This window comes from Protomyctophum parallelum (genome assembly GCF_964188405.1).
Source record: "Protomyctophum parallelum genome assembly, chromosome: 19".
Lineage (NCBI taxonomy): Eukaryota > Metazoa > Chordata > Actinopteri > Myctophiformes > Myctophidae > Protomyctophum > Protomyctophum parallelum.
The window spans coordinates 17,440,577-17,457,977 of record NC_139717.1 but is presented as its reverse complement, the minus strand read 5'-3'; the positions used below and the strand labels follow the sequence as shown (position 1 = coordinate 17,457,977).

The window sequence follows — 17,401 nt, the reverse complement described above, 5'->3', positions numbered from 1 at the left end:
CGCATGCACGCGCGCGCACGCACACACACACACACACACAGAATCATAAGGTCATACTGTGCAACTTTTTCATATTCCATATTATGGAATTTTTTTGTACTTTTTCTGTGTGCAACAAGAGGAGAAAACGCATGCTAATGCTTGCGGGGTAGGAGCCGCCCGAGGCTGTGAGAGCTGTGACACATTATTTTGGATGTAAACGGCGCAACTTTGAGCTTTTTTTTATCGGATTTGCGGATCGGTGAATCTTTTTTAATCGGCCACCGATCCGAGCATCTCTAATCAAAAGTAGCAGATCCGCAAGCTCGAAACGCTAAACTCGCTTCGCAAAACGCGAAGCGATGCGTTTTGAGCTTTTAGATGTGCTACTTTATAATTTGAATCCTGAAAACTAACAATTCAGTAAGACAACTCTTAGAAGATATTAGAATATATATTTATTGAGCGTAATTGAGCATATGACGCATAGATTGGCTCTGTCCCCATTCATTCCCTATACTCCTATAGTATATTACTATACGTTTGTTTTACGGCATCTGCCTGGGTGACGGCAGATAATAATAATAATAATAAACTTTATTTATATAGCACCTTTCATACATAAATGTAGCTCAAAGTGCTTTACAGAGCAGAAAAGATAATAAAAACAAAAGCAAAACAAAACAGCATTAAAACAGGCATGCAGTTAAAACAATAGGACAATAACGCAGTGTCAAATCAGGAGAAGGCAGTGGTACAAAGATAAGAACAGGTAAAATAACATAAAAAACAAGCAGTAATACAATACAGTGAGGACGTGAATAACAAAAAATAAAAGATCACTTAAAAGCAATGTTGTAGAGGTGGGTCTTGAGCTGAGCTTTAAAAATGTCTACAGAGGCTGCCTGATGAAGGAACAGTGGGAGCTTGTTCCATGCCGACTGCCCGTAGAAGCAAAAAGCTGCTTCCCCGTATTTTTTAGTTGCCATTTTTTTAGGCAAAGCGAGCAGGCCAGCAGTGGAAGACCTTAGGGGCCGGTTTGGGACATATTTAGGCAGGCAGTCATGTAGGTAGGAAGGTGCGAGACCATTGAGAGCTTTATAGACAAGTAAAATAATTTTAAAATCAATCCTAAAAACAACAGGAAGCCAGTGCAGTGATGCCAAAACTGGAGTAATATTATGTTCTCTCATCTTAGTTCTAGTTACAACTCTAGCTGCTGCATTTTGGACAAGTTGTAGTCTGTCAGTTGTTTTCTTAGGCAGTCCTGAAAAGAGCGCATTGCAGTAGTCAAGCCGAGAAAAAACAAAGGCGTGGATTAGCGTTTTTGCATCGTCCAAGGACAAATAGGCTCTGATTCGTGCAATATTTCTAAGGTGAAAAAAGGCAATCTTGGTATCAGATGGCAGTCTGCTGGGCGAGCGCTGGCGCTTTTGCATGGGGGTGGTCAGAAAAACATATGGAATGAGTTCTGTACTGGCCATATAGAGCGTGTCTTGAGTGTACACTGTGACTGTACAGGGTTTGGTGAGGTCAGATCAACATGTGGAATGTCATAACAGGACAGCTCCATGGTGGCGTGACATGTCACTAGGCGTGATGTCACGAGGCGTGACCATATATGGAGGTGTGATGTCATGAGGCGTGACCATGTATGGAGGCGTGATGTCACGAGGCGTGCCCGTATATGGAGGCGTGGGGTGACTTAACTGACGGACGGGAGATGCAGGTTTTAATGGTAAATGCGACAATAATACTAACCTGGAGATTTCACGTGTCGGGATATGTCACTCCTTCTCTGCGGTAGGTAGAACATAAATATATAGACATGAACAAAGACAGTCGGCATCCATCCATCGAGTCAAGGTAAACTGACCCAATGTAATATAAACACAAGAACTTGGCGCAAGAACTTAGATATGAACTTGGCACAAGAACTTAGATATTATACAGTATAATTGAACCAATGAAAACTATTAAAACGAGAGCTTGTGACTAAATCATAACTACATTGGCTCCATTGGAACACATGGTTCTTCTTTTCCTGAAAAGTATACACAGTTTTGGACATACAAGGTTTCCACCTGACAGTGACCAATTAGATTGAGTGTTTTCTTGTTTCTTTTCCCCCCGTTGGCTGGGAGGACACTCCCGGTGTCCGGGAGGATCCGGCACTTGCCCTGTTGCCGAAAATAACCTCCCTGTCCTTCCTGGATCATTTTATCTCTTCCTCTCACGGTCTTCCTCATCAGGATCATCCAGCATAAATCAACCACTCTAAAGGTGCTGGTCCTGTTGTGGGCATACTGGGAAAGCAAAAATAGGATCTGTTATTTTGATCGTGCTATACGGTCGCATGACAGAATCGCAAGTGGTTAACAACATGAACGCTGGCTGGCGACCTTAAAGGACAACTTTAGTTTTTTTCAACCAAGGTTCATGTTTTAGGTTGTTATTAGAGAAACTAAAAGGTGAGTGTTAATTCTCTTTCATTTGCTGCTTTCTTTCGTTTTAGGGATTTTAGCAGTTTTTGACAGGGGGGCGGGGGCATTCGAGCATGGGGCTAAATATGTATTTATTTACAAAATATTATGGCGATTTTTTTTTTAATTATTTACTATAGTCCTACTAGACCCCAAGAAATTACATCTGGCCACAAAAGATCACAGGATCTATTGAATGTGACAAACTGACATATTGAGCCTATACACACAGTATAAGCCTTCCCCCAGTAGGCTACCTTCACATTCAGTAGATCCTGTGATCTTCTGTGGCCAGATGGGGTTTATTAGGAATATAGTAAATAATACAAAGATAAATCACCATAAGATTTTGTAAAAAAAATACATATTTAGCCCCATGCTCGAATGCCCCCGCCCCCCTGTCAAAAAGAGCTAAAATCCCTAAAACGAAAGAAAGCAGCAAATGAAAAGAAATTAACACTCATCTTTTACTTTCTCTAATAACAACCTAAAACATGAACCTTGGTTGAAAAAAACTAAAGTTGTCCTTTAAAGAGTGTTTGTTCAGTAACCGGAGTCTCTTTAATAAATAAAGTAAAATAAATAAATATACGTGGTTAAAAGGGGAAGCATTGCTCAAGGTTCAGGTTTATTTGTCATTTGTATAGATACAGAGTATACATACAATGAAATTTATTTTGCTCAGAGCACTCTCCGTCTTACATACACAGGACATAAACAAACATCTAAAGTGCAAGAAAAGACAAAAACAGGAAAAGAAAAGTGCAAGTGAAGTGAAGTGCAATACAGTTCAAGGTCAGCTGTTCAGCAGCCTGACTGCCTGGGGGTAAAAACTGTTACTGAGACGGGAGGTACGAGATTTGATGCTCTGGTAGCGTTTTTTGGAGGGGAGTAGTTTGAACATGGTATTTGCGGGGTGGCTGGTGTCTTCCATGATGTTATGGGCTTTTTTCATACAGCGAGTGGTGTAGATGTTCTGGAGACTGGGTAATTCTGTAGTGCCGATGATTTTACCTAATGTTTTAATGGTCCTCTGCAACCTCTTGCAATCCTGAGCGGTCGTGTTACCGTACCACACTGTGATACAGCCAGTTAAGACACTTTCAATTATACAGCGATGAAAGTTCACTAGTCCTTTTGTACTTAAGCCAATTTTTTAAGGCGCCTCAGAAAGTACAGTCGCTGCTGCGCCTTCTTGAGGATGTACTCGTTGTTGAGTGACCATGTGAATGTGTCTGTGATATGTATGCCCAGGAATTTAAAGTTATCAACTATGTCGACGGATGACCCTTTGATCAACATAATGAATTGACTGAGGGGCTGGGTCCACTTCCCTCTGTGTACATTATCACAACACTATCCATCATTTGGGTTGGTGGGGGGGGGGGTTGTCTTGTTCCTGGATTTGTGAAGACTGTACTAACTGTTCTTTAACCCAGGGGTCTTCAATGCATTCCAGGCCAAGGACCCCTTAGCTGAGGGAGTAAGATGAAGCAGGGACCCCCTGCTACATATTGTATACAATTGTGTTTGGGATTAAACTTTTTCATTTCATTGATATCTTCATAGACTTGTTTGACAGCACAGTTCTTGTTTGTTGAGTTATCTTTTCTATTAATGTGTTGGATTAATTCACTCATTTATATACATACATTGCCCAGTCTGGTGTATGTGTCATTGTTATGTATGTCTTGTTTGTCATGTTTATAAAAACCTAATACAAACTAATATAATAAAACAATGTGTTGGATTCATGTTAAGTTGAACCCTAGCATCCCTTTTCCGGGCACATCATAATAAATAGGCTGAATCTAATATTGGCTGTTTACCGCAATGAATGACATTTGGTGTATAGGGGAATAAAGGAGCCGGCCAAGTATAGAGACCTGTGGGACCCCGGTCAATAGGACTATATCTTGCCCCTTATCCCTAAACTTACTTGCCTTTTTTTAACTATTTTGAAAAACCTTTTTAAAATAGTTCAAAATAGCCGATCTACAAGCTCACAGCGTGTCGATCGGCTAGTTGAACTATATAAAAAAAAAAAAATCAAAATAGTAAAACATGGCAAATACGTTTCGGGATAATAAGGAGTAAGATAGGGCTCTTAAAGTTGAAGTGGTTAATACTGTTTGAACTGTTGTGAGTGATTCATTGGGATGAAACGGCTGAAGCATCGTCTGCTGCATCTCATTTCCTTTCCTCTCCACCCTTCCAGGAAAACGAGCCCAAAAATAGACTAATCCTAAATTATTCACATCTAGAAGATGACGATGATTTAGATTCCCTTGCACAAAACATTTTCAGATGGGAAGGGGGGGGTCCATGTATACACACATTTGGTGGTCCTTGGCACGAAATAGTTTGCAAACTACTATGCCCTACAAAGCGCAGTAACTACGTTTTTTTTACACCAAAGGTGGTCAAATTAGCCTTCGTTATTTTGTGGTATAAACAATTAATTACTCTTCATGTGACCACCGCGCTCTGACTTTAGGCGCGTTACCCGTTCAGATCATATCAAATAAATAACGGTAATGGGGTCGCACACACCAAGACTTCATTTCAATAATTTATTCTTGCATTTTGAACAGGAGACAAACGTTTCGGCTATCCATCACACACTGATGAAGGTTGGATAGCCGAAACGTTTGTCTCCTGTTCAAAATGCAAGAATAAATGATTGAAATGGCAGTCTTGGTGTGTGCGACCCATTACCGTTATTTATTTGATGTGGTATAAACAATTACCTCAAAGAACAGATATACAGCTATTGTAATATCACCTCCCGGTATGTGTCTATGTCTCATTTGGCTGACCAGTTGCAACACTTTTACAGCTATTTATCAGTTCATGTATCTTTTCGTATAGTTACTGCACTTTGTCATTGTAGGGCAGCACTGGTTTAGAGTATGAAGTAGAATGGGATTCGGTGGCCTTGGCCACAGCTGAGCGGTCCAGGCACCAAGGTGACAGCGTGTCGCTGGTTCGAGTCCCTAGCCCGTCGGCCTTTGCCGCATGTTCCCTATCTCTCTCCCCCTTTACAAAGTCAAAGTCATACGATTTGTCACACACGTTACCACAGTGAAATTTGTTCTCCGCAGCCAAGAAGCGGTGAGCTGCAGCCGTGCCACGCTCGGGAATCATTTGATTAGTTCATGTCCTGTCCAAAAGAATTACTGTATCCTATCAATAAAGGCAAAGGCCAAAAAAAAAAAAAAAAAAAGAAATTCGGCCTCTCGCATCTTAATGAATTGAATATACCTGTCCTCCTAACTAACTATTGTCCCCCTAACTAACTAATGTCCTCCTAACTAACTAATGTCCTCCTAACTAACTAATGTCCTCCTAACTAACTAATGTCCTCCTAACTAACTAATGTCCTCCTAACTAACTGATGTCCTCCTAACTAACTGATGTCCTCCTAACTAACTAATGTACACTAAGTGTGGTTATAAATCACTAGATTGACTCGCATGTAATTTAAGGGAGACAGAGGTGGTGCACCCAGGTTTATGCGTATATCCTCCTTGCTGTCGGGAAGAAACCTTGTATCTCCATAGTTCTTTATTTCTTTATGTTCGACATTTTAACACTTTGTCACAAGTCGCAAGTCTTCAAGCTCACACACCGAGTGAGCTTGCGGATCTGGTATTGTCAATGTTTTTGAAAAATGTTGAAAGTTAAACTTAAGTGTTTCTGTGGTGTGCGTGTGCGTGTGCGTGTGCGTGTGCGCGTGTGTGTCCACGCTGACGTTGGCTTTTTTCCCCCCACCCTCTTTTTCAGCGCGGCCACCGCTCTGGCTCAGCTGAAGCCCTCATTGGCCGAGCTTCTGTGTGGGCAGGACCTGGCGCTGTCCTTCTCAGGGATTGGTCACTTCAAGAAGGAGGTGGTGTATGTGGATCTGGAGCCGGGATGGCACCGAGACACACTGGACAGACTGGCAGGTCAGTGGACTGTTCCTTCATTTATTAACCCCTTTTAGGCGGGAACCCCTTTTGGTCTTTTAAGCATTATGTTTAGCTATTAGAAAATAGCAGATCTACAAGCTTGTAGGTCTGCTATTTTTGAGAAATCGTGAAAATGTGCCTCAAATCTTTGAATATATATTCTTTCATATATTCTTTTTTTTAACTCAAATCTTTGCTTCTGGAGGGTCCCTGGAACAAAATATTTTCACATGGGGGTCTGTGGCATATTACATATATCATTTTTGTTGTCCTTGATATGAAATATTGAGAACCCCTGATATAGAAACATGAGGTTTTTCAGAAAAAAATACATACAAAAAAAAAAAGCCTAAATGGGTTAATGCCTATTAGACACTGTTATGAATTGTTCCTTCATCTATTTATGCTTAGACACTGTTGCAGTAGATTCTGTAGCTTCCTCTATTAATCTATAGATAGTCACTGTTAGATCATGTGCGCTGGGCAATTAATACCAGAAATATATAGTACAAAATATCACTAATAATGTTTTGATGTATTAGAGATAGGGATGTCCCGATACACTTGTTTCGTTCCCCACCATTTGTGTGTTCGCCGATACCGAATACCGATACTCAGTGTTGTGATCTCGTGCTGTGCTTATAGCTATCTCGCCATATATCTCGTGTTGTGTTTATAGCTGACTCCTCGCTCATATGTGCACTTGCAGTTTGGGCAACTCGAAAGCAAACTCCACATGCCCCAACGTTTTATTTACCTGCCATAGTGTCAACCCCTTCCTTACCACTGTGTCGGATCGGTGGTTAGACTGGCATATTCGCCGATACCGATATGACAAACGGGTCGATACAGATACATATATTTTATATGGTATATTTTCTTGTACGTGTTATTGAAAATAGTGGTATTTTCGAAGTAATCGCTGCTGAAGTTTTAAATAACTGCACTTGAATGCTGTTGTTTTAAAGTTGCTCCTCTCTGTTTCCACTCATCCCTCTCTGCCTCTCTCTCTCTCTCTCCCTGTGTATTGATTTTATACTAATATTTCCTTCTAGAATTGACATTCGGAAAATATCTGTTTTCCTCGAAACCTGTGTGTGTGTGTGTGTGTGTGTGTGTGTGTGTGTGTGTGTGTGTGTGTGTGTGTGTGTGTGTGTGTGTGTGTGTGTGTGTGTGTGTGTGTGTGTGTGTGTGTGTGTGTGTGTGTGTGTGTGTGTGTGTGTGTGTGTGTGTGTGTGTGTGTGTGTGTGTGTGTGTGTGTGTGTGTGTGTGTCACAGAGTTGTTGCGGAGCTGTTTTGAGGCACAAGGTCTCATGCAGGGAGACCAGCGTGGACTTGAACCCCACCTCACCATCTTGAAGCTCTCCAGAGCACCCAAACTCCGCTCGCAGGTACACGCACACGCACACACACACCATCTTGAAGCTCTCCAGAGCACCCAACCGCACGCACGCGCACACACATGCACGTGCACAGAGGACAAATTAGAGGTGCATGAGAGTAGGGCCGTCACGATGACAATATTCATGTTGAAGATTAATTGTCACAATTTAGCGAGTAGCGATTTAATTGTTTTCTTTTTACATTGAACATTGTGAACATATGAATAAAGAATACATTTCTGTTGATAAATATCAAGAAAAAATACTGATTCATTATTCATTATTTTTATACTTTATACTAAAAAAACGCATTGTAAGCTTCTAAATCTATTTTAGCTTTTTTAATGTATGGAAATGTTTCAACATACGGAGAAACGATTATGACAAAAATAATTGCAATTAAACGATTATGTAATAATTGTGGCCTACAGACAGACAGACAGACAGACAGACAGACAGACAGACAGACAGACAGACAGACAGACAGACAGACAGACAGACAAACAGACAGGATGTGGAGGGTGCAGGTCAAATGAACACAGGAAGGACAATAATCTTCAGTCATCTTCTCGCTTGACACCTGATGACATCACATCCTGTCTGTCTGGCGCCGGCCATAGGCCAGGGCGCTCTTCCCTGTGTGTGTGTGTGTGTGTGTGTGTGTGTGTGTGTGTGTGTGTGTGTGTGTGTGTGTGTGTGTGTGTGTGTGTGTGTGTGTGTGTGTGTGTGTGTGCCATCGCTGTCGGACATGTTCTGCCTACACCAGTTGTTCCCAAAGTGGGATCCGGGGACCCCCAGGGGTCCATGATGGCGTTCCAGGGGGTCCCCCAGCTAAATGATCCATAGTTACCAAATGGATCCTCATGGGTACACTCTCAGAGTTAAATTAACATTGATTTTTCAATATAAATTGGGGGTCAGAGAGATAGAAATGCCATTAAAGGGGTTCCGTAGACTAATGCATGTCAAACTGGGGTTCCTTGAAATTAAACGTGTTTGAGAATCACTGCTAGAGCCGTAACATTCTTCTCTTATGGGGGGTCCTTGGCATATGTTTTTCAAATGGGGTTCCGCAGGCTAATTGCTAGTGTCAATTTGGGGGTCCTTGACATGAAAAGGTTTGGGAACCACTGGCCTACACTGACTGCCGACCCGGATGCACTGTTTTTTAGTATGATGCACGTCCGTTTTTGGCATCCATTTTAGATGCTATTGGCGTCAATGCTAGCGAGCTAACATGAGGCCATCCTTGCTCTACAAAACCCCAATGTTCCAATGGGGATCACCGGACAATCAGAAAAGACCTCCGAACATCGGGCGTTTTGTCAAAACTATGGAGAGCTCCCTAGAGTTATTCAGCTTTTCAGGCGGCCGCATTACAAGAAGTGAACGGCAGGGTGCATGCGCAACACCGGTGTAGGATCGCTGAAGAAGGAAAGGCCAAGCAAAAAAATAAATAAACGGCGATCCCGTTTGATATTAATAATGAAGCTTATATGACGGAGCGGTCCGTCAAAAGCAGTTGAGGGTTGGATTTCATATGACGGAGTATGCCGCCATAATAGACTGTGTTAACATGCAATGCATGAGGGGTACTGTACATTTTAGATAAAGGACGGACGGAGGTCAATATGGAATGCTGTTTTTATGATTTTTATTAGTCATTTGAAATGCTGTGTGCAGCAGGGCGGACCCGGCCTTTAACATGGATAGCACTGTAACAGCATGGAGAGAAAACAATTAAAACATGCCAGTAAGAAAACAACTTAAGTCATACCTACAGTGCAGATAATTCAAATAAACAAAACAAAAAGGGTCCCTTAAAATGAAACATAAAAACACATTAGTTGCCAGCCCTAGTAGTAAAACATAAGCAAACGAACATTATTAAAAGAACAAACACTGCCTGCTATAATTCACTGCCTTGATTTGCAGTGAATTATAGCACAGTGCAATCAATGCGAGGGCGAGGGGACATCAATGGCACCACAGCTATAAGAGAAGACGGTGATTACAAAGCTGCATTTGAATACATGAAACCTACAGCGCTGCATAGTATATATATATACAGTATATATATGGCCTATATATGCGCAAGAAGAGCGCGCAAGTACTGTCGACCGCTACAAACTGTCAAATCTCAGCTATGCATATGTAATTTGTAAGTTGATTAGCGGTATAATGTGGTTACTTTGCGTTTGATGCGTATGTATCGTAGCAGCATATGACATCAGGGTATAACTGGTACAACTATGTACCAATGATGACGCAATAAAGATGTGGATTAAAGGACCCAATGCCAGCGTGTAATTGGTTTTCGATGTTGACGTAATGACGATATGTTTTAGTGTTGGGAGGATTAAAGGTAATGCCCCTACATGTATGTAATCTGACACCACTGCCATATCAAGCACAAGTAGTCATTACGTCATACGCTGGCATGGCACATACACATCAAACGGCGACATACGCATCGAAGCGCTGGACGAAATCTATTACTTGCGCACTCTGCTTGCGCAAGTAACTAGAAATGCACTCTGTCGAGCTGCCAACTTGCGCCATGCACACAAGTAGGCCATACATGGCCTACTTGTGTGCAAGCAGAGCGCGCAAGTACTGCCGACTTCTACACACTTTACCTGAGACATGCTTTAGATTGGTAATGACCTTATACCAACCTTGAAACGTACCCTAGCTAGGTCACCATCAACAACCAATAATGCCATTCTAATCCCGACATGCACCGACATTGAAACATTATCTTAATTACGTCACCATCGACAGCCAATTGGGGACCATCGAGGACAGGACTACATACATACCATACATACGCAGCCGACCGCAGTACTTGCACGCTCTGCTTGAGCAAGAAATAAATACATATGTTTCGAATAAGATCAAATAAAACAATGATGTCACAGACTAAAGTGCTTAATCAAACAATGGCTAGCAGCAACATGTGCTCAAACACAAGCCAGTACCAGCATCAGCTGCAACAAACCCTGTATGAGACGGGGAGGGGCATTCTCTGTGGCAGAGTCAAAATGGCTCTCTACTTGGAGGAATTAGACCTTTATACTTCCTGCTGGTGGTCACCTACAGGTGGTTGCACACTGGAGGCGTTTTTCGGAAAACCGTCTTTCTGTCGGGCTTTCCGAAAAACGCGTCCGGTGTGCAGGGAACTTTTTTAAGGCTCTTTTTCCAGGGTCTGTTCCTGCACCAATTTATTGGCCGCCTGGGGTGGATGCACGAGGACCTGGTCAATCAGGCCGAAGTCTTTGGCCTCCGCGGGGCTCATGTGGTGGTTTCTTTCCAACACCCTCTCGATGGTCTCCAGAGTCTTGCCCGTGTGCCTGGCGTAGAGGTCGTTGATCTGCCTCTTCATCTGAAGGATCTCCCCGGCCTGGATGGCGACGTCCGTGGCCTGGCCGTGGGCGCCTCCGGACGGCTGGTGGACCATGATGCGCGCGTTGGGCAGTGCGTGCCTCATGCCGGCCGTGCCGGCCGCCAGCAGGAGGCTCGCCATGCTGGCCGCCTGGCCCACGCACCAGGTGGCGACGGGCGCGCGCGTGTGCTGCATGGTGTCGTAGATGGCCAGGCCCGCCGTCACGGCGCCGCCGGGGCTGTTGATGTACATGTGGATGGGCTTGGTGCCGCTCTCGGACTGCAGGAACAGCAGCTGGGCGACCACCAGGCCGGCCGCCGAGGTGTCGATGGGACCCATGAGGCAGATGATCCTCTCCCTCAGGAGCTGCGAGTAGATGTCATACGGGCGCCTGTCCTTCCCGGTCTGCTCCACCACGATGGGGATGTGCGGGCGCTGCCGGTGACTGCCGTGGTGGACGGGCCTCCTCCCCCCGCTGCGCTGCAGCGCTGCCGCCGCGCCACACTGCAACAGGCGACGTGTCAGCATGCCTGCGAGGACGCACGCCGTCGCAAAAAAATTCTTTGCTCGTGGGGTGGGACTGTCGGGTGGCTCTACTATACTTCTATGCGTTGTTTGTAAGGTGTGTTCTTGTAAATAGATGATCGTTCCGGGTACGTTCCAGAATGGCATGCGGGAGAAACGACACGCAAAACAACAGTTGAAGGCTCTTGCTTTTGCTTTAGCAAATGGAGCAGTTTTGAGTGCCATTAAACATGCCACCCCTTACCTCTCTGACATCACATTGGTGTTCTGACATCTGCATACCGTATACTCCATATTTGGGCATGCCTGACAAATAACTATGGGCATAAAAGGGACACAGACATAATAACTGGGTGGGGCGTGCATCTTCAACTTGCATTGTTCTAAGTAGGCCAGTTCCCAATGGGCACCGCTCTATTTAGGAATTAAACAACATTTGAAATACATAACAAATGCAGCAATCACTAAATCGATTGTCCCTCTCATGTCCTTGTCTGTCACTCCACTCACCCCCCCCCCCCCTCTCTCTTTCATTTTCTCTCTTTCAGGGTTTAAAGCGTGTGGATCCAGCCTTATACTCCAGCTATACAGACAGGTAGGGTCTGTCTGTCTGTCTGTCTGTCTGTCTGTCTGTCTGTCTGTCTGTCTGTCTGTCTGTCTCTCTCATTCATTGTTTTTTCTCGGCTTGATTACTGCAATGCACTTTTTTCAGGACTGCCTAAGAAAACAACTGACAGATTACAACTTGTCCAAAATGCAGCAGCCAGAGTTTTAACTAGAACTAAGATGAGAGAACATATTACTCCAGTTTTGGCTTCACTGCACTGGCTTCCGGTTGTTTTTAGGATTGATTTTAAAATTATTTTACTTGTGTATAAAGCTCTCAATGGTCTCGCACCTTCCTACCTACATGACTGCCTGCCTAAATATGTCCCAAACCGCCCCCTAAGGTCTTCCACTGCTGGCCTGCTCGCTTTGCCTAAAAAAATGGCAACTAAAAAATACGGGGAAGCAGCTTTTTGCTTCTACGGGCCGTCGGCATGGAACAAGCTCCCACTGTACCTTCGTCAGGCAGCCTCTGTAGACATTTTTAAAGCACAACTCAAGACCCACTTCTACAACATTGCTTTTAATTGATATTTAATTTTTTGTTATTCATGTCCTCACTGTATTGCATTACTGTTTGTTTTTTAATGTCGTTGCCTTGCTTTTCTTTTTTTTTCTCCATTGCTCTGTAAAGCACTTTGAGCTGCATTTCATATCATGAAAGGTGCTATACAAATAAAGTTTTATTATTATTATTATTCAGCACAGCTGTTGTGTTGTTTCAACCCCGTACAGGTGTCTAGGAGAGCAGCGGGTGGAGAGACTGGACCTGTGCTCCATGTTGAAGAAGAAGCAGGAGAATGGTTACTATCACACGGAGGCGTCCCTGCAGCTCGGTGAGTCTCTCTCTGCTTCTGAGCCCGTTTTGCGTTTTGTCTGCAGCTATAGTGGTTCTCAAAACCGGTGGGTTTTCCTGACTGCAACTCGCGGACTAGAGGTCTCGGTCTCCCCGGCTGAATTTGTGCGAGACTTGAGCACTCAGCATTTCGAAGTCCACCGACTGCTGCTGCTTTTCATTGGCCATGGAATTCCATCGCGATACATGCCATGTCACTGATGTCAGTTTTGAATCCGACTCGAGGGACTGGTGTATGCGTTAAAGTATTGTCACACGTCGCCTTGTAATGGATTTTCAGCGAGCGAACGGGTCCTGTCAGCCACGGTGAGTCGCTCTGCTCTGCTCTGTGCTCACTGGCGACGTTTCGCGTGGTTTCTCCGTTTGTCCGGAGCTAGTGGTTCTCAAAACCGCTGTTTCCGGAGATCAGCCCCCCCCCGTCTTCTATGGAAGCATGTTTCGCAGCGAAAGTAGCTGATGTACAAGCTCTCAGCGTGACACATTGAGTGCTTTTCCATGGGCTGTTGTTTTCGGTTATAGTGTTCATGTGAAGTGGTCAAACTAGCAATTATGTTCAGAAGCATCTTCCATAAAATCCTAGTCTCGGATATTTAATCTAAAAAGCGATGGTTAATGCTTGGTTGGCAGTGATCTACTGTAGAACAGCATCTTACACATTGTAAATTGTTTAGGGAACGGCGCTTGTGTGAAGGATTGTTTCAGCAACGACACATGGAGTAGAATGAGCTGAACTTGAAACAAGGTTATTAACTCTGAGCATGAAGCAATGCTTTTTGTGATCGACCGGCTTCAGCTGTTCGTGTGGAGGGAGCATCCATGTTGCACCGTGTAACGTTCCTGTTCTCTAGCCCTGACGTTGTGGTGTCACGTGCGTGATGGAAGGTGTGGTATATTTAACTCATTCTGACCTGAGATCAGATTCTGAAAATGTCTTCTACATCCTGACAGTTTTCCATTCTGACCTGAGATCAGATTCTAAAAATGTCTTCTACGTCAGTCGTTCTTCAATTTTTCAAAAATAGCAGATCTACAAGCTCATAGCGCGCCACTCGGTGGCGCGCTATGAGCTTGTAGATCTGCTATTTTTCAATAGCTAAAGCACGACCAAAATGGGTTAACAGGTTAACTGCGGACCATTTACGGCCGTCTTTTAGGCTAGACTGCCTAAGTTTAAAGTTACCTTTGAACAGCCACTGCACCGACCGCTGAGTTGGTTAAAGTTACCTTTGAACAGCCACTGCACCGACCGCTGAGTTGGTTAAAGTTACCTTTGAACAGCCACTGCACCGACCGCTGAGTTGGTTAAAGTTACCTTTGAACAGCCACTGCACCGACCGCTGAGTTGCTTGTAATGGCTTGTTGTGGTGTAGAAAAGTATACCAAAGTGCCAACCACAACAACCGAACGGAGCAGGAAACGCTCCGCTCCGTTCCACCCCCTCCATTGTAATGAATAGGGACTCCATTTCCCAGAACCCTTTGCACCCCGGAAGCGACGGACCTTTTTGCGATGACGTCTCATGTCCCATTCTGTCCGGTGGATTGCCCGTATGACTTCAAACTGATTAAAAACGTGGATTAAACAATGAAAACATGACTCGGGCAACTTGCGAATTTGCAGGGAAAGTGTTCTACGATTAATTTACTCGAGCAACTCGGGATTAGTAGTAAAAGATGAGTCTGGGAGGTGCGGGAAGGGAACACTCCGTACCGGTGCTGAAATCCCGGTGCTGTATCATACATAGTATCATTATATATCCGTTCAAATGTTCACCGATACTGGAACTCAATGAAGAACCCAACTAGGGCTGGGCAATTAACCCAAACTAATGATGTCCACAGCAAAAGGTAGAACCTCTGATTGACTCAATCTTGCTCTTAGTTACATTTCTTATACACTATATCAACAAATCGAAACAAAGGCATTCTCATAGATGTTTGAGCGGCGTTAGCCCCTCCAATACATGACTTTTGAAGATTATACGTCATATGGCAGCAGAGTATGGGATTTGTAAGCTTTGTTTAGAGCACTTATGACTTGAATCGTTTGCCGGCCAAGTCTATAGAGTTTAATGTTTGTTTAGGGCACTACAGTAATTGACAACGTAAGATGTCATGTTGTGGCCGATAACAATACATTTTGCAACTAATTTTGTTTCATACAAGAAACAAGCCAGGATGGATTAAAAAGTCCATAGACGTGGCTGCTACATGACGAGGAGTATGGTTCTTTTTTTTTTTTACAATGGACTGTCAATTAGTCTGACATTAACCACTCATGCCCTGCTATTTTCACTATTATATCATTCATTGATCTCAATCGAGGCAACAGTTTGAAATGATCCTGATATTGAGTTGAAGTCTTATCGCCCAGCCCCAAAACCCACCCAGCCCTACTTATTTGTTGGAGACCAGATGGAAAAGGCAGATGGTTGTGTCTCTGTATCACATTGTTGTTGCTGCCGGGTAGAAACCTTCTATCTCCATTTATTTATTTTTATCTGTGAATAAATGCCCGACCTCGTCATACAAGGGTGTTGCAAGTAGCTTATCTACAAGCTCACCCAACCCCATTGTGAGATCCTTGATTGGCTATTTTTTACTACTTATTTAAAAATAAAAGAAAAATGGAACGGGGTTTCCATCCGACGTTGACCATTTAGTTCTATTTATGGCTGTATGGATTATTATTATTTATTTATTTTACATTTTTATCACACGATTTCGTAACTCATATTTCACCCCTGTGTCAATTATCTAATGTGACCCTGGGCTCTACACACTCTCCGCCAACCTAGTCCCCATATATGGGGGACATGGGGAGAGCAACGGACTTGAACTCATGCTTCCTTCATGCTTGAGTGTCCAAGTTGCTCCTTTACACCTGACAGGGGGAGTTTCCCTGGTTGGACAGCGCGTGGAAGGAACACGTTATTCCGACCAGTTCCTTTCCCCTCCATCAGGCGCCCCAGCTGGCCAGGGGTAGGTAGTTTAGAGACCAGGATTACTGCATGTTTTTTGTGAGGGTACCTACCCTGTATGGATTCTATTTATATTCCGTTCTATTTCTGCTCCATTAGTCAGTCGGTCCCCCAAGAGTTGCTCCTCCGCAAAAGGCCTTGTTTTCTTCCGAATCTCACCGTTTTATGTGAGCCGGTGGATGTGTTTGTATAACGCATGTACTGTCTGAGCATGTGTTAAATCTCATTATGCGTGTGTGGGTGTGCGCTGTATGTTTGACTGTGTTGAGTGTGTCACATGTGTACGGTATGCGTAATTAATTAGTCTTGAGCTATGCAAGTCAGGAGGAGCCTCTCTCCTGTTTTTGTAACGTGAGGCAGTAAGTAAATGGACCCTAATTGGTACATTTGGTTCCATTTCGACACTCTCAGAGTTATATTAACAGTGGTTTTACAATATAAATGTGGGTCTCAGAGATAGAAATGGGGGTCCGTAGACTAATGCATGTCAAACTTGAAATAAACGGGTTGAGAATCACTGCTACAGCCGTAAAAGAAACTATCTTCTCTTATCGGGGTCCATGGCGTCCATGGGGTCTAAGGGCTCGTTAGTGTCAATTTGGGAACCACTGCAAGTAAACCCCCTGGACATGAGTTTGATTGATTTATTGACTGATTGATTGAATACTTTATTAGTCAAACATGTGAAAAAAAAAAAAAGGTCCTGAGGAATTTGTTTCCATTGTGGTTCGTCCGACCTACAGTATATGTATTCAATTCAACGTGGCATGAAATTGACAAAGGAGTAAACGGAAAAAACTGAAAGAATGGCAGCAGGGGATGCCACCTCCTTTCATGACACGGTGCTAGTATGTCACACTCACATGATGTATTCTAGTTATGTCACGCGTTGTCACAACATGCTATTCTAAATGACAATTTGTGCATTGAAACTGTAGGACAGCAGCCTCAGCAGGTATCTGGTATGTGTCTCAACAACATACTTCTTAATGACATTCTTAACATTTTGTGGTAAGAAAATAAAACTACTACTACTAAGAAACTGAGTACGAGTGACCAAGATATGTGTGCAGCCATATCCATGTCTTGGTCAGTCTACCGAGATAAAGACGTGTACTGGTAGTTTGCGTATGTGTACCACCAGAGGGTGCTATGTGCTCACATACAGGGCTGGGTGTAATTCTCTAGTACTGGTGCTACTTTTGAACGTGCTATACTTCGGCATACACAAGTCTTTTATTCCACCAGAAGCACC

At 43.6% G+C, this 17,401-nt stretch overlaps 2 protein-coding genes across 2 annotated transcripts in view; one reads left to right on the top strand and one right to left on the bottom strand.

The window, feature by feature from the left end:
- The window catches only part of akap7 (A-kinase anchoring protein 7), a 121,635-nt gene that overhangs the window by 8,545 nt on the left and 95,689 nt on the right, over positions 1–17,401 (top strand). Inside the window, exons 4-7 of the mRNA XM_083790406.1 lie at positions 6,249–6,409; positions 7,691–7,803; positions 12,253–12,299; positions 13,046–13,146. Of these exons, the coding sequence (XP_083646532.1) occupies positions 6,249–6,409; positions 7,691–7,803; positions 12,253–12,299; positions 13,046–13,146 (422 nt within the window). The remainder of the gene's footprint in view (positions 1–6,248; positions 6,410–7,690; positions 7,804–12,252; positions 12,300–13,045; positions 13,147–17,401) is intronic.
- On the bottom strand, positions 10,982–11,707 carry LOC310876352 (ATP-dependent Clp protease proteolytic subunit, mitochondrial-like; the record flags this gene model as incomplete). Its single annotated transcript, XM_083789876.1, has 1 exon — positions 10,982–11,707. The coding sequence occupies one exon, from the start codon at positions 11,705–11,707 to the stop codon at positions 10,982–10,984; it is 726 nt and encodes a 241-aa protein (XP_083646002.1).